General features: G+C 43.3%; 1 protein-coding gene and 1 long non-coding RNA gene across 7 annotated transcripts in view; one reads left to right on the top strand and one right to left on the bottom strand.

Moving 5' to 3' along the window:
• LOC147016932 (uncharacterized) overlaps positions 1 to 21,733 on the bottom strand; it is a 92,853-nt gene that overhangs the window by 8,431 nt on the left and 62,689 nt on the right. The window contains exons 2-3 of one of the 2 annotated variants that reach the window (XR_015049258.1): positions 2,396 to 2,483; positions 100 to 257 (exon numbers count right to left, since the gene is read on the bottom strand). This is a non-coding gene — a long non-coding RNA (uncharacterized LOC147016932). The remainder of the gene's footprint in view (positions 1 to 99; positions 258 to 2,395; positions 2,484 to 21,733) is intronic. The other variant, XR_015049259.1, reaches the window with a different exon arrangement.
• The window catches only part of LOC147016933 (ras-specific guanine nucleotide-releasing factor 2-like), a 140,577-nt gene that overhangs the window by 103,979 nt on the left and 14,865 nt on the right, over positions 1 to 21,733 (top strand). For all 5 annotated transcript variants that reach the window (XM_085846198.1, XM_085846196.1, XM_085846199.1 and 2 more), the window contains 9 exons: positions 114 to 338; positions 919 to 1,013; positions 4,055 to 4,167; positions 13,037 to 13,097; positions 13,345 to 13,448; positions 16,657 to 16,741; positions 17,683 to 17,880; positions 18,020 to 18,099; positions 19,221 to 19,338. In XM_085846198.1, coding sequence (XP_085702324.1) covers positions 114 to 338; positions 919 to 1,013; positions 4,055 to 4,167; positions 13,037 to 13,097; positions 13,345 to 13,448; positions 16,657 to 16,741; positions 17,683 to 17,880; positions 18,020 to 18,099; positions 19,221 to 19,338 — 1,079 coding nt within the window. The remainder of the gene's footprint in view (positions 1 to 113; positions 339 to 918; positions 1,014 to 4,054; positions 4,168 to 13,036; positions 13,098 to 13,344; positions 13,449 to 16,656; positions 16,742 to 17,682; positions 17,881 to 18,019; positions 18,100 to 19,220; positions 19,339 to 21,733) is intronic.

Genomic DNA, 21,733 nt, shown 5'->3' with positions numbered 1-21,733 from the left:
TTATGATAAACAAACAGTTACAGCTTTGTGATTAAAAAACAAAATGTTAATGAGAAATGATGAAAACATGTCCTCATGTCAATGACCAATTTATCTTACCTTTTAATGCTCAGAACAGTCTCAGCTTCATTGGTCGAATGTCGGGTCTTCATCACCATTGTTGGGTGGACCACTGCGTCACATTTCCACTGCTTGGCGTCCCACACCACCACCCCCATCGTTAATCTCAGCACTGGGAGGACAAACCCTCCATCAACCTGAGGGACAGCAGAATGAGGATTTTCTGCGCTGGATCTTTCCAGCTGTTGTTCCACTTACAGCCACACGATCACCACCAGGTAAAGACATCCACAACAGGAGAAATCGCTTTATTTTGGCACTTTTATGTTCCTCACAACACCACCATGACAACAGTATAAACCTTCAGTGTTGCCCACCTGCATTTCAGGTACCTCAGTTATGACATCTCAGCACCACATCATTTCATACAGTTTTCTATTCAGAATGACATTAATCATGTACCACAACATACAGTAAACACATCACATTCCAGCTTTGGTTGTTGATGCTATGCTGATGGATCAAGAGCTTCCTATTTGTCCATCATAGTCACAGTAACTGCTTCGTCATTGGAGGGGCCCTTTATGGGATGACTACAATTTGCTTAGCTCAAATGACACCAACATGCTATAATGATGAGATACCTAAAGGCGATACAGTATAGTATAACCCTTGTGGCTACTTACACGGAACAGTGGAGGTAAACCTAGCATAGTTCCTTGTACAGAATTGCGCACTAAACTGTAACTACTACAGCCGAATAGACATGTGTAGACAAAGGTAAAAAGGTGTATCTTTAAGTCGAAACACTCTGGTTGTGTCATGGTCATGTGGGTTTTGCTCTTCTTCAATATGCAGACCATCAAGTCCATGACAAAGAGTTTGTGATCCGCCGAGCAGCCACAAACCGTGTGCTCAATGTTCTTCGTCACTGGGTTTTCAAACACTCGCAGGTCCAGTACCCTCTCCCCCCACCCCACCCCCACTCCTATTTGTAAAAGTTATCGAGAGCATTGTTGCCCTCGCCGGAGGAGAGGGTATTGAATCTGTGTCCGTTTGTTTGTTTGTCCGCACAGAACGTGAGTATGGTTTTCCTCTGCAACGGCTTGTTGGATTGACACAAAATTTTCAACAAAGGAGTGACTACTCATGTAGAATGTTTTACTGATAATTATGACATCATAGGTCATGTGATTTGGCAGCCATGTTGGAAAAAATGGGAAAACTTTGGACCTCTGTATCTCCAAAACCGCACCATGGAAAAAAAATTGAAACTTGGCACACGGCAAGTACTCCACATGGGGATAAGGCTGATTTTTGTATGATGTCATAGGTGCCTTCATTCTGAACTCATAATTGCATATGTAGAACGCTACATCTGATCAGTATGAAAAATCTTGAGGGTCATCGAGAGATAAATTTGTTGACGTCATTTGTCATGTGGTTCTGCAGCCATTTGTTTTTTTGGGGGTTTTTTTAACTTCGTAAATCTTCTTCTCAGAAATGGCTGAACAGATCGAGGTGAAACTTTACATGTATGACCACCTTTCCATGAAAAACAAAAGGTTCACACTTATGATGTCATAGGTCACATGGTTTGGCAGCCATATTGGATTTAACAAACAAAAAATTTAAAAACTATTTCTCTTGAACAGCTTCATCAATCAATGTGAAACTTCACATTTATGATCTGGTCGTGATGGGGAATACATATTTTAAATCTCAACCTAACCACTCGCATGGCCTGGCAGCCAGAATTATTTTTTTTTGATCTGGGTTCTTGGTGTTTTTGTTTGTGTGTTTGTTTTTTTTTTTTATGTGGCTCATTTGGCTGCGCCTGAATGGGTTTGAGGGTTAGAGGAGTAGCAGCTGAAACACGAATCCTATCCAGGTTCCTCCTGATGACTTCATCTTTGCATTTTGTTTGTTTGGGCACCTTCTGATGACGCCAATGCAGGACTGTACCTGTTTGGTCTTCCATTTGATTTGAATTGAATTTATTTTCATGCCACCCAAGCAAAAATTCCTTTCCTGTTGTAATTATCTGCAGACTACTGTAGTAGGACCTGTTACCAACTATAGTATATGAGAGTACAACTTTCATATACTATAGTTCTAACTGTAGCATTTTTGCCTCGGCCATTCTGAATTCAATTGAATAATAATAATTCAATTAATTACATAACACACCAGTACACAAACACCATGCAAAATACAACACACAAAACAAGTCCTGGCAAGGGTCTGCAATCTGATTGCTCTTTTTCTTGTTTTGTAGATACAGTTGTTGTGTGGAAAAAAAAAAGTTTTTTTTTAAAATAATACTTCGACGAACCTCATCAATGTTTGCAAGACGTTTGGACTCAATTCTGCAGCAATTCATGGATGAGCTGCTGGAGGGTTTGCCATGCCGAGTAAAAGATCTGAGGAAATTAAATAGATATTACACAAGAATGATTAGCTTAACGAATAGCACAGTTTTTCTTTTGCCATTCAGTTTATCGTATTTTATTTGTTGCTTGGGAAAACAAAATGGGTTGGCCTGTTTAGTGTTCCATTGTGAAGTGATGGCTCTGGATGACCAGATCTCAGGTATAGTGACAGCAAACGCTTATCTGCCATTTGGGTTTTCGTAGTCGTAGTGTCGCCTGTTCGAAGGATGTTGGACGTAGAAACAAACGAGGAGTTGTGTTCATACAGAAGCCTTCGGCTGTTTATTGGTGATCTAAAGTTCAGAAATTTTCCCAAAGGATAACACTCTCAATCAGCTCCCAAAGAATAAAACTCCCACTCGGCTCCCAAAGGATTAGACTCTGTGAAACTGTACATCAAATGAACCAAACAATATACAAAAGCATTCAATGACGCCGATACAAGGCATGCAATGCAGTTACATGAGAACATAGAACAAAACAAGCATTACTACAGTTCAATTAGCTACATAAAGAGATGTACTAACCACTTTTAGCCCTCTTGTCTTAACGGAAAGTGATTGTACGCAGAACAGAGCTTAGCTTGCAGGACAGGCCTCTCCACGCTGATGGCATCATCGTTCATTCTGAACCTCGCCACATAATGTCACTTCGCAATGCAAGATTAGCTTCACAGCACGATGTGAGCTTCGCGGGGTTTTCTGAGCTTTAAGCTTTGCGGGGCGCTATGAACTTTGCTTCAAACCAATCGCAGCATGAAAAGCTTCGCAATGAACAACCTCGCAGATAGGTCCTTCCAGAACATCCACCCAAATAGCTCCACCCAGAACATCCGATCAGACTCTTTTTAAACTAAAAGGCATGTGTCTAAAAGGATAACTCTATTCATCTACAAATGTCATGACTGGCATTACATGAGGTTCAAATCCCTTAGTTACCCTTGCCAGAGGAAAGGGTATTCCATTTGGGTTTGTCTGTCTATCTGTGTTTGTTTGTTTAGTTTCCCTGCACATAATGTGCCAACGTAGACCACGATTTTGACACGTTTTCTTTTCCAACCAAGTACCTCCATAAAGTATGTACAATTACATTGCAAGTACATCTATAAATTAAATATGCACGGTGCAATGAGAATGTGAGTACGTCTGTAAAATAGGTACTATAAAATTACACAAACCCCACACAAAACAAGTCCTGGTGAGGGTCTGCAATCTTCTATTGCTCTTTGTAGTTCTATGTGTATTTGTCCATTTGCGTCTACAAATGCCATTGTACTTTGCATTAAAGTACAGTGATATCTCCTGATGTCTTTGTATCGTGTGTAATTCATGTAAAGCTATGAGCCTTAGATCAATATGAAAAATAAACTGAAAATATATTTTAAAAAATGAAACCTAAACTTTTGGGAGTATTCTGTTTCCATAATGTATATCTTTTACTCCACTGTATTTCCTTGTATAAGTATACATTATGTATCTTGTTCAGCTTACTATTCATACTATTTGTGCTAACTGATGCCACTTATTGGTGGGACGTCTTGATGAAATATCCCATTTCTACAGGATTTTGAACGTAACCAACAACTAAAGATTTCCGTCATTTCATTCCTCGAGGAGGTTTTGAAGGATCCTGAGATTTTGGGACAAGAAAGGAAGGCAGTCAATAACATCCTCAGGTGATGGTTCTGGTTACTTTATTATTATATTTTTGTATACACTGTCGAGGTTCGTATGAGAGCTAACACACAGAATGTACAACAAGAGAAGCAGGAGACAAGAGGGGTAGGAAAGGGAAGGAAAATACAGTGGGGAACAGAGATATGAGGAGATCTGTGGAAGGGAGAGGGATGGGGTGGGGGACACGGGGTTAACAAGATGGACACTACAGGGACTTTCAGGTCCTTACATGAGAGAGACTTTCAGGAAGGAAAGCAGGGAGTTTGAAGGAGGTGGGTTTGGGGTTGATTAGCGGGGGTAGAAAACATCGAGGTTTTGAATGGGGGAAGATACGAGATGGTGGTGAACAGCTGTTTTGAAGTCCTGGAGGGAAGAGTGGGATTGAAGAGAGTGTGGGAGTTTATTCCAAAGGCGGGAAAATAGAGGAATGAAACAGTGAAGGTGAGCAGTGATTATTGATTTTGGTAGTTTTACCAGAAGGGGCTTGCTGGCGGCCCTTGATCTGCAGTGAGTGAAGAAGCTGCTGCTTGCTGATCTGAGGGATGACAGATGGTACGACAGAGGGTGGAGTCATCAGCAAAGAGATAGAGGATTTTCCAGAGAGTCGGAGAGATCATTGATGAAAACCAGAGAAAGAACAGGGCCCAGAACGCTACCTTGAGGAACTCCAGCCTGGACAGGAAGAGGGGATGAAAGAACTCCATTTAGGGCCACATGTTGGCTATGACAGGAGAGGAAGTCTGTGAGCCATGAGTGGAGATGGCCTTGGATACCATAAGAAGAGAGTTTGATGAGCAGGGCAGGGTGCCAGACCATATCGAAAGCACATGATATGTCTAGGGATATGGCTCTGATTTCATGTCCGACATTGAGGACCTCCATCCATTGTTGGGAGAGCAGAAGCAGCATATCCAGGGTAGAGTGACCTGGTCTGAAACCAAATTGATTATTGGAAATCAAGCCATTGGAGAAGAGGAAGGATTTGATGTCTGATCACAAATGACAAACTTCATCACAAATGTCATTCCTGACATGTGGGATTTTCATTTACCTTAATAAATGTCAAATCTCTTCCAGTGTGAATTTTTTTTGAAGTCATTCATGATTACATTTATGTTTGAACCTTCAGATTTGTATTCAACACAACAATGTGGTGTAAATATTGGACGATACCCCGATGTGCACAATATTATATTGCCACCTGATTGGACATATTTTGGGAGAAAGAAGTCGAGAAGTGGGATTAGAGATAAAACGCACACAAATTTTAATTCGAAATATGTAAATATTTGTGTGTGTGTATATATATATATATATATATATATATATATATATATATATATATATATATATATATATATATATATATATATATATATATATATATATATATATACAGTAGACTAGCTGTAAGTTGGCAGCGTGTAACTCGTCACTTCGCCTAAGTCGGCAGCGTCAAAAAGTCCCGAATTTATCTCATGTTAAATCCCTTTGAATAAAGGGTCATCCCTCTGTAAGTTGTCATCTCTAAGTCGTCACTTCGTCTAAGTCATCAGATGTTGTCCATTCCCACGTAATGGAAACTCAAGTAAATTACCACTCCTAACTCGTCACATGGAACTGCTGCCTCGCGAGAAGCCCGATTTCATGGAATCGTGATGCTCGCTCATTGGTGTACACCGTCAGTGATAGGCTATTTATAACTGCGTACACACGTTGATCGCACTGCAGGCAGGACAATGGCGACTAAGTGTAAGCTAGCAACTAAAACCTACCAAGAAAAATACAACATTATCCAGTTTTGTGAGGCAAATCCACTGATGAAGAAAACAGATATAGCTGAGAAGTTGGACATCAAACGGCAGACATTGAACGATATCTTGAAGAATAAGGGCAAGATATTTGGACAAGTGGAGAAGATCGTGAGGCCGGTGGGAAGTGTGAAATGTGTGAAATGTGTGTCCTTTGAAGATGTCTGACGTGCTCATCATCTGTTTTCGGCAAATGTCGGCTCAGCCAAATATTCGGTTTCGTCCGATTCGGCCAAATATTCGGCCGATACTGTCTTTCGGTGGAGGATTGCCCAGCCAACATCATGGAATACAATGACCGGTTTGAATCCTTTCTCATGCACCAGATGCCCAAGAGTTTGAGGCAGTCAAACATGACGGATTACTTCGCGAAGCAGTAAAGGATCGATCGAGCTTAGTGTTGAAGTCCGATCATGGTTTTATATTGGCTTGTTTTGTACATTACCGCACTCACTTACACATAGGCATTGAGTGGTAATCATCACCACGATGACTGTGTGTCATGTAATTTGTCACCATACCATCACCGATGGTATACAAGTTGTCTTACAGAGTTCTTCATTATCTTTACTTTTGATAAACTGATTCATGAATTCCATCTTTGCTTGATCACTTTCCAACTCACCAACTTTTCCCCACCTATGCCCCGAGGATTGTGTTTTCCTTTTGGTACAATAGCCGGCTCTCACACATATGTGTCCAGGCCACGCGCGACTTCATCCTTCACCCCACAGTCATCATGAATGTTTGCATACGCGTAAGTTGTCACATTTCTAAGTCGTCACTTTTTTCTCGGTCCCGATGGTGACGACTTACGCCTAGTCTACTGTATATATATATATATATATATATATATATATATATATATATATATATATATATATATATATATATATATTCTATGTCATTGTAGTGTGTTTGTATATGGTCTCCCACCTGAGAGCCATAGCTTGCAACCTGTGTGTCCATTCCAATGGCACGGACTCCAAATTCACTGTGATCAAATACAACCTGACATTATCCGATCGAATTACATTGGAACCGGAATAGGATGACACTGATTGACACTTGACTATTCCCGTGATAACTAATCAGGTAACAACCAGACAACTTGAGATTACATTCTCTGCCTGATTCCAAGAACACATGAAGGGAGAATTTTCTGCCTGACATTTTTGGCCTCCGCCATTGGACTCGATGGCGTCAGTATTCCGGCATTCAAAGCCGACAAATCAGAACTGGCTGATTCTCTTTCTTTGTACTTCACATATTTTTTCATTGATTCCTTCATTAATATGATGCTGTATGTAAGATTCTGGGAAGTCAATCTCCCAGAAACTTGAGAAGTAGTCCACTGTTACCAAGAACATTTTTCCCTCCAAGTGGAAAAGGTCTGCTCCCACTTTTGCACATGGCCGCTCTGGAATGTCATGGGATTGAAGTGTTTCCTTTGGCTGGTCTCCCTCTCGAGACCTGCAGGTCTCGCACCTCTGAACAAAGTCCTTAATCTCGGCATTCATTCTGGGCCAGTAAATGCATTCTCTGGCTCTTCCTACACATCTCTTCACTCCCAGATGAGATGAATGAACTCGTTCCACCATGTCCTTCCTTCTTGACTTTGGAATGACAACTCGTTTTCCCTTGAAGATCAGTTCTCTCTGAGTGCTCAGTTCATCTCTCACATGGTGATATGGTCTGAGGACTTGTTCAACCTCATGTTTTGTCTCTTTCCATCCTGTTTGTGTCATTAGTTTGAGGTGTAGCACGATACCATCATCTGGTATCATCTTCAATCTCCCTCGTTAATGGTTGAGAGATTGGGATATGTTTTGCCATGTTTACCATCTCAAACTCGTTTTCCTTGTCGACTCTTGGGTACTTGAGGTAGGCTCTACAAAGCGTATCAGCCAGTTGCATGTCTTTGCCTGGCTGACAGTGAATCTCAGCATTGTATGATTGTATCATCATGTGCATTCTCTGCAGCTTCTTTGGTGCTCTGTGGAGAGGCTTTGTTGCAATGATCTCCAGTGGTTTGTGATCAGATTGCACCTTCACCTGTCTCCCATATGTGTACAGATGAAACTTTTCCATACCAATAACAACTGCAAGGAGATCCTTCTCCACCTGTGCATACCTGGTTTCTGCATCAGATAGAGCCCTGCTGGTGGATGTTATGGGATGTCCTTCTTGGATCAGTGTAGCACCAAGCCCATTGTCAGAAGCATCCACCTGCAGGGTCAGTTCCTTCGATGAGTCATTGAAATTGAGCACTGGTTCAGCAGTAATCAGCATCTTAATCTCCTGCATAACTTTCTCATGTACTTCTGACCACCACCAGGTGCATCCTTCTGTGTCAGTCTGTGTAGGGGCTCTCACGTGTCACTAAGGCCTGGAAGGAATTTGCTGAGATAGTTGACAAACCCAATGCATCGCTGTACCCCTTGCACATCAGTTGGGTTTGGCATTTGCACCACCACTTTCACCTTCTATGGGTCTGGTTTGAGACCCTCTGAAGTGAGTACTTGATCAATGAAGGTTATTTCTTGAGTTTGAATTTCATCTTTTCCTTGTTCAGCTTCAGGTCTCGCTCTCTACATCTCTCCATCAATGGTCTCTCCTTCCTGTCATGGTCTCTCTCTGCCTCTACCTGTGTCTTTCCTTTCCTAAACACCAGAATATCATCTGCTACTGACCTCACTCCCTGCACACCCTCTAGTCTAGTGCTTGGTTTTGTCTCCTCTGAAATTCTTCTGGGGCCGTCGAGAGCCCAAATGGCATCCTTAGCCATCTATATCTACCATACGGGGTGTTGAACGTGGTCAAGTATGACCTCTCCTCATCTAGTTCAATGTGCTAGAAACCATTCTTGGCATCAAATACTCTGAACACCTTTGCCTCATTCAGCTCTGCCAGTATGTCCTCAATTGTAGTCATTGGACAGTGACATCTCTTAAGTCCTTGATTAAGGTCTCTTGAATCCAAATAAACTCTTAATTTGCCATTGGATTTCTCCACACACACACACACACACACACACACACACACACACACACACACACACACACACACACACACACACACACACACACACACACACACACACACACACACACACACACACACACACACACACACACAAGGCCGGATACCCAGGGGGTCGGCAAGTCTACAGGGGTTATTATCCCTGCCTCATTCAGCTTGTCTAATTCTGCTTTCAGTTTTCCTTTCAGAGCAATTGGAATACGCCTTGGTGGATGCACTACTGGCCTCTTACTCTCATCCAGCATAAGATGGAATTTGCCTTCCAGCTTTCCAGTCTCCTCGAACACATCTGCAAATTCCTCCAGCAGTTGTCTCTTTTTGAGAGACTACTGTTGTACCATTGCACATGGATAAAACTTGGTCAGTATTCCACAGCTTCCTGGCATACTTCCTTGGAATAATATTGCAAGTTGTACTGCTGTCTACCTGAAAGCAGACCTCTCTTACTTCTACTTCCATTGTAACATAGATCTGCTTTGGGTATTTCAACTCCCTCGGCTGTTAATTTGCTCCAGGTCCACTTTCTCTGAATCTAATGTCATGACCTTTATCTGTTCATATTCCGACATCTCACTAGAGCTGTCATCTGCTTGATCCACAGTGTGGACTGGTCTCCCTCTGCATTGAGATGAGAAGTGGTTCTTCTTCCCACACTTGTGGCACTTGAGTCGATATGCAGGGCACTTCATTTTTATGAATTCATGTGTGGTTCCACAATAGTGACACTTATGTAACTTCGAGCGAGCTTGATCATCTGATGAAGATGGTTTCCGTGTGCCATTATTTTCCTCCTTGTGGGCACGTGCTTCACTGTGTTTACCACCTGTCCATAAATGATCTCAAGTCTGTTTTTGACAACTCTGATGCGCGACAAATCTGAACGCACTTCTCCATTGTGAGGTCAATTTCTCAGGGGAGCCTCTCTCTCAATGCTGACTCCCTGATTCCGCAGATCACTCAAGTTCGAATCAGACTGTCTTGCAAATTCCCAAAGTTGCAATTTATTGCCAGCAACTTGAGCTCTGTGAGGTATGCCTTGAAGGATTCTCCCTCTTCTTGATTCCTTATAAAGAATCTGTAGTGATCCACTCTCTCATTCTTGGGTGGGTTACAATGTGTATCAAATGTCTTTCACACATTCTCAAGCGTTTTCACGCTTGGCTTTATAGTCTGATACAACTCCCGCCCTTTACTGCCAACCAGATACAATAACATATTGATCTTCATGTTATCATCTTGAGCAGCCATGGCTAAATCAAGGTACAATAACAGCTCTTCCTTCCACAGCCTCCATGCCTGTGATAGGTTTCTGGCCTCCAAATAAAGTTGTTGCGGTGGCTTAAGCGACTCCATAATCATTCACATAAACTCGAAGGTCAAGTGATCAAGATAAACACCTCCACTCCAGGTACTTACTTTCATCACAAAAGGCTTTTACACCCAATTCATGAGAGGGGTAAAACCCATCCCCCAGAGTGAAGCGTCCACTCGAACATGACCGAACTAGGCCGGAGAAGCTTCTCACCTTTCTTTCTGGCAGCCACAGTTGAAGCAACTCGGAACGATTGCTCCCACCACTTCTGACACCTTGTAAAATTCCTCGTCTTTCTCAATGGAAGACTCGTGGACACGTAGCTCCGTTCACGTGCACGGAGCAATCTTTATTCGCCGGTTAACACCGCTCTGCCCGATGGAGACCACCCCGACTTCGTCACACACACTCTCTCCCTAGCACCCCCTGGCACTATCCCTTCACATTTTTTGGGGCTTGCTCAACAATGCCTTGATTTGGAACAGGCCATACCGATTTCTTCACTATAACGTTTTTTTTCCCCCTTTCCTCACGCATATCATTGAATGCCTGATCATCATACTTACGGATCGCCTGATACATTGTGATGCTTTTAAACACCCGGAAACACCAGCTTTCGAGGCTTTATTTCCTTTCCACACGTCATAACCTCGAGAATCTCTTAATCTAAGCCGTATTTCAAGATTTAAACTTCTTTATTGACGTCGGCAGGAGTTCAGACTGCAAAAAAAAGAGTTCATTTCTCCGATTCGGACATTGCCTGACATTCCGGGCATTTCTGGAGGCAGGGTGTTCATATGACCAATCGGCAATTGCCAATCGCTTGCTAAGCCAGCTACTTGTTATCAACCGTTTCATTGGAGTGCTTGCTTGATTGATTTAGCCACTTGGCGAGCACTCTACAATATTCACCCTGTCACTGAATACTGTATATTGATCAACATGAACAAAATTCAGTGGCCACTTGCCTGCGTTTGGCCACACGGTGTTGTGCAGTGCGTCGGGTAGTGGCTGGCTCACTGAAAATGTGCAATTTTATTTCAATGTTTTTCCTTTTTGCACGATCTTGTTTCATTTCTAACCTGTACCTTTGGCCGAAAAAATTAAATGTTTCGTTTTTAAAAATTTCTTCAACCGTTTAATTGAAGCGCTTGCTTGAGTGGTAAAGATACTTGGCGAGCACTCTTCAAGCTTTGATGGCGATACTGTGGCATGGTTCTCCATGGCGACATTTCCGGAGTTAGGAAGGCAAAATAAATTGTATGATTACAATGAGTAAAAATGTTTTAATTTGTTGCAAAGCAAGGAATTGCACATCACGACAGTATAGACAAGAGGTATGCACGCTTGCTCTAAGCTGTCTAGCCTGGGTTCAAATCCATCCCAATCCAATTATAAACTGTCATTCCGGTGTTTCACAGGCAGGGTGATGCATGAATGTGTGTGCCATTTCTCGGATGGACATTAAACTGGATGTCAAATCTGCTAGAATATCCCCCTCTCCAATCCACTCCCTTCTCCCACTCTGCACTCTCCCCCTCCCCTCTCTCCTCCTGCCCCCTCCCCACTTTCTCCCCTCAACTCTCTCTTTCTCACCCCTCTTCATCTAATCTCTTCCTCTCTCTCTCTCTCTCTCTCTCTCTCTCTCTCTCTCTCTCTCTCTCTCTCTCTCTCTCTCTCTCTCTCTCTCTCTCTCTCTCTCTCTCTCTCTCTCTCTCTCTCTCTCTCTCTCTCTCTCTCTCTCTCTCTCTCTCTCTCTCTCTCTCTCACACCCATCTCCCTTCTTGCCCACCCCTATCACATTCCCTCACACCCCTCTTTCTCTGTCTTACCCCTATCCCTTTCTCTTCCACGACTCTCGCTCTCTATGACCCCTCTCCCCTCCTCCCTCCCTCTCTCTTCCACCTTATACCCTCTCTCTCACACTCTCCTTCTCTTTCCCTCCCCTCCCCTCACCCCGCTCTGCCACTGCTCCCCCTCTGTTAAGGGGGCTGTTAAGGGATGACAGGGTTAGTTTTGAATTTACAACTGCTTCCTCAGCATGTAGCATGTACGAATCAGATTCCGAGTGAGCCGACCGGAGGGGTGCAAAGGTTGCTGCATGTGCGAGTACACATGCTTGCAGGCAGGCATTTGGCAGGTAGATTGTGTGGGTTTTAAATGCTCCCACTGGGTTTTATATCGAACCTGGTGGTTAAAAAGAAAATGTTGCTGTTTGGGCATGTTTTATCGCCCCTCTCCTTGCTCAACAACTTCTCTTCCCGCCCCTCACACAACCTTCCCTTCCCCTCATGCCACCTTCCCTTCCCCTCATGCCACCTCCCCTTCCCCTTATGATGCTTTCTCTACCCTTCCCCTCATGCCACCTGACCCTTCCCTTCCCCTCACACAACCTTCCCTTCTCCTCATGCTGCTTTCCCTACCCTTCCCCTCATGCTACTTTCCCGTCCCCTCTCTCATGCATTCCTCCTCCCAAACTCCCTCTCCCTCCTCATTTCCCCTATCCTCTCTCTCCCCCACCCCCCTCTCTCTCTCTCTCTCTCCCCTCCTCCCTCTCTCCCCTCCTCCCTTCTCTCTCCCTCCCTCTTTCTCCCCCCCTTAATACCCCTGTCAGTAAAGTGACAGGTTGTACTTGCTCGTTCTGAATAAACTCGGATCAATATTTCATCAAACAGCTTGTAAATTGTTCATTTCTTCCTTCAGGGCTCTTGTTGAAGATGAAAAGCACGAGGAGCATCTTACACTGGACAGAGTCATCTCCCTGGTTTGGCTATACACTCATTACTTTGGCTTCACAAACACACAAGGGTCATGAATGCTTTTAAAGGGGGTTTACATTGCACATCCTTAAGAGAACACAGGAATAAGATCCACATTCATGTTGAACTCTTCCAGGTGATGCTATTCCGTGATGGGTTATGATGGATCGTAATAAGCAATTGTAAAGCATTCGAGGCCTTGTTGCTTTACATTGGGACAATGCTATCTCGTTTCTGTTGTTTTTGCTCCAGTGCTCTAATACCAGCCCAGCGTCCTTGGAGACCCTACCTTCTCTAGAACTGGCTGAACAACTCACCCTGTTGGATTGTCTCGTGTTTGGCAGCATACCTTACGAGTACGTCTTGTACTGCTTTTGTCTGCACTGCTGGTGGGATTCTTGTACATAGTGATATTCTGAAGTATCTCATTCCTTACTGTACAAGGATGCGGCGATTGAAGGAAGTAAGAAAAATAAGCTCTTACCTCATTTCTCTCGACTAGTATAAACTAACAGGAAATATTAAGCAATGATATAACAACAAGGTGAGTTAAAATTCTCAAAGCATTGCGATGAGATGAAAAATTCTCAATTCAATTCTATCTCCACACATTGCCTTGCTTGCTAAGGTTTTTACCAGTGGCATCCAGGGTCCTTTTTTGGCTGAACAAAGCTTCAAACAAGTTTGTACAAGGACATAAAGCTTAAACGAACCCAAGTACGAAGCTTAAAGGAGTATGTATAAGAAGTAGATAAAATTAAGGTTTTAGAAGGAAAAAGGCAGTCTTGGTGCAGATAATTTTTAATGTTGCGAGGATCTGTAGAACATGAAAGGCGTTTGTATACTGCTTCCTCTTTTTTTCCTTTTATTCTGTTTAATACCCACCCACCTCAAGTCAGTACTCACCTCAAGTCAGTACCCACCTCAACGTTATGCATCCATGTTTGCGTCCCATCCTCACACCACTCGAAATCCTAATAAAGAACCTCCAAGACAATGTTCTTCCCCACCCATATTCCATGTCCTCCCCATACCACATCCTCCTGCCACTTCTCCCCCTCGACCACCCTTTCCACATTCCTTCATGACCTCTCAACGTCCCCCCACTTCGCTAACTCCACCTCCTCCCACGTCCCTATTTGTATGGACCTCGACTATTGTCCACTCTGTTTCGGCAGGCCTGAACCCCATCATATTGGCAAAGTTGCACTTTATATCAAGAACTCCATTTCTTACCATCCATGTACTGCTTCAACCCTTCCAAATCCCAGGATCATGAGAAGGCTGAAGGTCTCAATTCTGTGTTTGCTTCTGAATCTTGCATATTGAACACCTCAAAACATGTCTGTCCTGCTCAGTCAGATCCAACTACTCATGGACACTGTTTCTTTCTCCTGAGAAGGTGGAGAGGTTTCTGGCCACCCTCGTCTCCAATTGTGAGGTGGGCCCAGACAGCATCAGCACCCATGTCCTTATATCCAACTCAGCCACTCTTGTCTCTTCTCTTTCTGCTCAGTTCAACCTACCATTTGCCCGATATCCCCTTCCAATTACTTGTTAGTCACCAACATCACTGCATTACACAAACGGGTGCAAAAAACATCTCTTCACGTCTACAGGTTTATTTGCTTACTTCCAATTACAAGCAAAGTCATGGAATCCATCATAAAAGTTGACATCAGATCCTTTGTTTTTTTCCAAAGTCCTGATCTCATATGAATAGTTTGCTTTCTTACCCCAGTCACTCTCACCTGAACTCCAACCTGATTTCTCCAACCTGTTTCTTACCCAAGTCACTCCAACCTGAACATATTGCTGCTGCTTTCCAAAGAATGGATAAAGGCCCTTAAACTCAGACAAGAGATCAGGGCTGTCTCATTGGATATATCTCGAGCATTTGACAGCATCTGGCGTCCCACCTTGCTCTTCAAACACAGCTTATGGCATCCAAGGTTACCTAATCTCTTGGCTTGCTGACTTCCTTGACACTCATAGTCAGTGCCTGGCTCTTAACAGTATCCTCTGATTTCATCTCCTTGTTGAGACTGCAGTGTCCCAAGGCAGTGAATTGGGCCCAGTGCTGTTCCTCATCTTCATCAACAATCTTACTCATTCTTTGGAAACCCTCCGTATCTTTTCAGTAATGATTACACCCTCTGCCATATCCTTCAGATAGGATAGCAGTTTGCCTCCTCCTTCTCTGCAGACCTTCATAGAATCATGAGGTAGTCCAACACTTACAATACATCTTTAGACCCTGTAAAAACTCATGACCACTCTCTCTCTCTCTCTCTCTCTCTCTCTGAAAGGAATATTTGGCAAACCCTCCCATCTACTTCCTTGACAAAACACTTCAAGAGGTTTGATCCCTCAAACTTTTGGACCTCATCACCAGCCACGATCTATCTTTGGAAAAACCAGATGTCCAAGTTGGCCTCCAAAGCCAATCGCCAGCAGGGCATCCTCTGTCATGTGAAGTCTTTTCTTGGAAAATCCGAAATTCTAACAACATGGAAGGCCGTCATCTGCAGCTCGATGGGGGTACTGCTCTCCCCTTTGGGCCAGCACCCCTACCTCACACCTTTACATCTTGATGCTGTGGAGGCCAATGCCCTCAAATTCATTGGACTCTCCCATGACAAAATGGAATATCTGACCCTGTTACTCCTTCATTGCAGGCAGGTTGATTGTTTTTGTCTTATGCCACCTCCATTCTGGTATTGCACCCTCTACCCTTTCCATGATCTATTCCTCTTCCTTCCACCCCCATCACTGCTCACCTCATCTCCCCCCCTCCCCCATGGAACAACTTCCTTGGTCTGTTCATTCTCATCCTTCCCTCCATGGCTTCAAGATGGCTGTTTACCTCCTCATATTAAATCCCATACATACTCATGATCTTTTCTACCCTCATGAGCTATTACTGAGCCCACATCTTCTTTTCCAGGTTGTCGTGTCTTCTTCCCTCACAACATCCAGGTTTCCGTTTTTTGTTCCATTGCTGTTTCATGCCTGGTTTTCCCTTTTTGTTCTTTCATCCCCATTCTTGCCGTGTTTGAGCTTGTATCCAGCTTCTTTCTTGTCTCATGTTTCATCCTCTCATTACATTATTTTTGTTCTTTCCCTCACCCATTCTTCCTCCAAGTGTCCCTCTATTGTGTTCCGCTACCCTGTTGGCGGTGTGTTTCTCCATTATTCACTGTTATTTTCCGTTTTCTAATTTTTCCATGACCCTCAACTTTGTACACAAAAATAATTAATATAGAGGTAAGGGTACAAGGTTTAGTTTTGTTTGACTTAAGGAGGGAATGTTAGGGTTCTGGTTAGGGTGAGGGTTAGAGTGAGGGTTAGGGTGAGGGCTAAGGTTAGATTTGTTTTGGAAACCAAATATGGAGCCACTTTCCTGGCTGCCAAAGCCAAAGCAGACCAATACTCAATCGGTTTACCCAGACTTGAGCAGTCAATGTGACATACACAGAGTGATGTAGCAAAAACGGAGTGAAGTTAGATGGGGTGGGGTGGGGCAGTGTGTTGGTGGACTCACTCATTGTCATTTCTTTTCAGGGAGTTCTTGGGACAAAGTTGGATGAAGCCAAACAAGAATGATAAAACTCCTTGCATTCTCAAGGCAACGAAACATTTCAATGAGGTAAAAGGTGAATTGGTATAATTATCCCCACACATAAAAAAAAATGGGGGGAGGGGGATACTGTATTCAGCTATGTCTGTCTGTTTCCGTCCATCCATCCGTCATGCGAGCTCCTCCTAAACGGTTGTGCAGATATTTACCAACCTTGGTAGTTATGATCACTACATGGCAAGAAGGTGTGAGAGCAGTATTATTTTTGACTCAGCCCCCTGAGCCATCTTGCAAGGTCAAAGGCTCACAAACAATCCCCAAAAATGCAATTATGGGCACACTTTAAAACATTTTTAATGAAACTTTATATAATGCAATCAACATTGGGGGACGCATGAAATTTTCAATGATGTTGTTTTTTTTTCTGATTTGACCCCTGGTTCGTGCCACATGGGGAAGGAACTTAAGGTCACAGGGGTCAAAACTGATTTTTTTTTTTTAATCTCAAAATTTGATATTCGTTCATTCCTGGTGGAACTTTTTGCCATCTTTCAAATTTGCTTCAGGTGGAAAGTGTGTGATTTGCGATGGCACGCCGTCGACTTCACTCCAGTTTTAGTTATGAATACATGAATACACTTATTTTGTACTTAATGAATGCCTTCTGTTTATCCTTAATTACACTGCTTTCCTCTGTGCTCAACCACCCTGCTCCCTTTCTGCCTCTACACCTCACGAGAATATATCTACTCTGCACATTGCATATTTGCTCTTTCAAGATTGCCCACCTCTCTGACGCAGACCGTCCGCTCATTAACTTTAGCTAATCTAAAGTTCCCAAATCACTTTTCATCCCCTCAAAGTTTCCCTCCTAAAATCCAACAGCCTTACACCACTATCCCAAACTTTACATCCAAACAATGGTGTTGCACTTTCAATGATGTGGTCACTTGTCCCCAGATACATGCTTGACCCTTTTGGAATGATTACTGTGGTTCTTTCCTGGCCAGGTGAGCAACCTCGTGGTGTGGGAGATAGTGCGGCAGCCTGACCTGGTACAGCGCACTGCCATCATCGAAAAGTGGGTGGCAGTGGCAGACATCTGTCGATGCCTGCACAACTATAATGGCATACTGGAGATTGCTTCTGCCATAAACCGCAGCGCCGTGTTCCGCCTCAAGAAAACCTGGGCTCGGGTTAGCAAACAGGTATTGGGGGTCCACTCATTTTGTGGCATTTGTAAGTTATTTTAGAAGCTTGTGGAGGAACCAATATTTTTGTCCGACACATGGTCCTTTGAACATTGCAAAATGATGTACGGAACTGTGTGATGATATCCTGTTGCAGACGAAAGGCATGATTGAGAAACTGCAGAAGATTGTATCCTCTGAAGGAAGATTTAAGAACCTGCGTGAAACACTTAAAAGGTTGGTTTTATAAAAAAAATCGATGTTAATTTGAGAGCGATTTCCGAGTTTTTACCTTGTGTTCTGTTATCATGTCCTTGTTCGTAAGCTTGGCTGGCCCTGTGTTGAAAAATCAAAATGGATATCTCCAACATGACCTTTGAATGTTCTTATCATAAGCAAAGTCATGGAATGTTGAATGTTCTAATTATAAGCATCAGGATTTGAAGAGTATAGTGCAGGAGAGTCTCGTAAAGTGGAATCCCACCCCCTTCCCCTCCCCTCAAAAAGGTACAGGGCACATGAGTACAACATATTGATGTGGCATCTCCAGAAGGAATTTTTTTTTAAACAAAACAGCAAAACAAATTAACACTCACCCTTCTTAAAATTCTACATTTAACCTTATATGACTTGACCTGCTGGGTCAGAATATCAATTAACTGCTGCTGCTGCTACTTCTTTAACGGCCCCAATTATTCCCAACTTGTGGGGTTAGCCAGGCGACATTTTTTTTGCCCGTCTTTCATGAACCGGATAACCAGGATGGACATTCGACTGAAGGTGGTAGGAATTTGTAATTTGTTCAGGGTGCTGGCAATAACTCGTCCACTCTTCTCTAAACACACAATGGAATCTTTAACATTCACCAATGACCCAAGCTGGCAGACAGTTCATCCGGCTTAACAACCTCCCGATTGATGCATCGCTCTGCCAGCGAAACCCCAGAACGACAGTGTATAGCTGGGTCGAGATTCAAACTCAGGCTGCACAACTGAAAGATGAGGTCCTGCCACCTTCAGTCGAACTATAAGCTATCTGCCAGTCCTCATAGGATGAATAAACTGTCCCCAAAAGTGTGACTTAATTTCTCTGGAATGACTCAACTGATTTTGGGAGAAAATTAAAAAAAAAAAATTCTCCATTAAACTGTTCATTATAAACCAAGTTAGAAATTGCTCATTAAACGGGTTTGCCCACCTGAAGTGTTCCTGGCTTGATCAAATCTGTTATTACGAGTGTTCCTTCTAACGTGTCTCGACTGTGTTTTCCATTGGTTTTCCAGTCGGATGATTTTTGAGGATGTGGTGCTTAACCAGGAACTTGTGGAGTAAAATAGCTTTGTTTGTGTTCTTCACTAGCTGTGACGCCCCGTGCGTGCCGTACCTGGGAATGTACCTGACCGACCTCGCACTGATTGAAGAAGGAACGTCAAACTTTACTCCTGAGGGCCTCGTAAACTTCTCCAAAATGCGAATGGTGAGGAAAACACGGTGTGTTCTCAAGGTCTGCTTCCATCGATGGCATTGAGACAACTTGGCAGTGAAGTGGTATTTTGTGACTGCATATTTGATGGGGATTGAACCACTAAATTGATACAATGGTTGCCTGATCATTACTGGAGCACTGCTTACCCTCCGATGTGGCACCTCCGTAGATGCACAGGAATTTTTGAATTTTATCAGGGCATGGGCCCGAAGCTATAGGTTTTGAAAAGGCTTTTTAGTATTATGATATTCAAAAGTGAGTCCTAGTTGATTGGATGATCAGCTTCATGAATTGTCGTGAAGCATTGTCATGCCCTCAGCAACCCTAACAGCCATGCCCTCAGCCAATGATGCTACCCCGCAGCCTTGTACTGTATACGAATGGAGAAGTCGTCTCCATTCACTGCTACACCTGGTGGAACTGCCCAGTTGAGCAAAATTCCAATGTGGTCAGAAAACTAACTTTGTTATCGTTCGTATGCAGCACATGGCTGTGGGTTCACATCAGTTCTCACAGGGGTAGGGATGTGTCGCTGATGCAGTGCCCCCTGTAGGTTAGAGCAGGAATTTGGAATTTGGCCAAGGTGCCGTGATTGCTCGCTTACTCTTCGTGAAAGACACAGTTGGATTTTTAACGTCCACCACCTAACGTTTGCAACGCCATCCAAGAGATGGCACACATATAGATGCCTCACCCTACCGGAAACACCAATAGGGTTGTCGGTTGTATTCTGAGGGGAATCAATTATAAATCAAAAGAGGTGGTTTTAACGTTGTAAAGGAATTTAATGAGGCCTCATCTCGAATATTGTGTGCAGTTTCGTTCATCATACCTAGAGGCCCTGTCACACCTTGACGTTTTAGCCAGCGTATGGCAAGGTCTCAAAATGTATGTAAAACGCTGGCGTACGCTGAACTATTGATGGTGGTTTTTTTAGTTTTGGGCATATAATAACGTGTTGAACGTATGCATAACGTATTAGTAACGTACACAGAACGTTTGAATCACATATAGACAACTTATACCAAGGAATGCTGAGCGTGTTGTCGGCGTTCACAACCTATGCCCAACGATAGTCTAACTTATGCATAGCGCGTGGCAGCGTATCGCCGACGATCATGTGGCGTAGGCTATTCATAGGCTGCGGTTCGACGATTCAAATCATAACTGCACTAGACATCGAAGTGTTAAGCCGCTGTCACACCTTGACGTTTAGCCAGCGTATGCCGATGTATGAAAAATTTGCCGAACCAAGCTGGCACACGTCGAATACGTTATGGGTAAGTTTTGTATACGTTAAGAGCACGCTGGCATACGTCGTAGTACGTTGGCATACGTCGTCATATGCCAAGTACATCGAGAAATTTTCAGCATGTTGAAAATTTCTCGACGTACTCGACGTATGACATACATTCCGCATATGCTGGCATAAGTTGAAGGAACGCTACGCAATCGTTGACACACGTCGACATACGTTACTTTACGTTACTCATAAGTCGAAACACGTCAATGTAATGGTTAGCGTCAGTGTTCCAGACTCCCTGTTTTTTTTTTTTCTTCGGTATGACGGTGATGTTGACACTTCGATTTCTAGTGCGGTTATGATTTAAATCATTGAGCGGCAGCCATATAATTATATTATTTTATAACCGCACTAGAAATTGAAGTGTCAACATCACTGTCATACCAAAGAAAAAAAAAAACAAAAAAAAAAACAGGGAGTCTGGAACACTGACGCTAACCATTACCTTGACGTGTTTCGACTTATGAGTAACGTACAAGTAACATGTGTCGACATGTGTCAACGATCGCGTAACGTGCCTATAACACGTTACTCATAGGTTAGAAATAAGTTTCGGGTATGCTAAACATGACCTCGAAGTGTTTCGACTTATGAGTAACTTACAAGTAACGTGTGTCAACGTGTGTCAACGATCGCATAACGTGCCTTCAACTTATGGCCAGCATTATGCGGAACGTGTGAGTCATACGCTGGCATAAATTTCAAGCATAGAAAATTTGTCTAACACCTCGGTGTACTATGACGTATGCCAGCGTACTCTGACGTATGCCAGTGTACTACGACGTATGCCAGCGTGCTCTTAATGTATACAAACTTACCCATAACGTATTCGATGTGTGCCAGCATTTTAGCCAAATTTTGCATCCGTCAGGCATACGCTGGCTAAATCGTCAACGTGTGACAGGGCCTTCAGCAAGGATATAGCTGCCATGGAGAGGGTTCAGCGCAGGGAATACCAGATTGATTCTGGGCATAGCTAGACTTAACTATGAGGAGTGGCTGAAGGAGAAAGAAGATGAATATGAGGGAATTTGTTAGAGATGTTTAAGATAATGAAGGGTATCGACAAAATAAGTGCAGATG

Source organism: Eptatretus burgeri, chromosome 11 (assembly GCF_056783735.1).
Source record: "Eptatretus burgeri isolate ZD-2024b chromosome 11, Ebu_testis_v1, whole genome shotgun sequence".
Lineage (NCBI taxonomy): Eukaryota > Metazoa > Chordata > Myxini > Myxiniformes > Myxinidae > Eptatretus > Eptatretus burgeri.
Note: the sequence above shows the minus strand (reverse complement) of the source record. Positions and strands in the feature narration are given on the sequence as shown.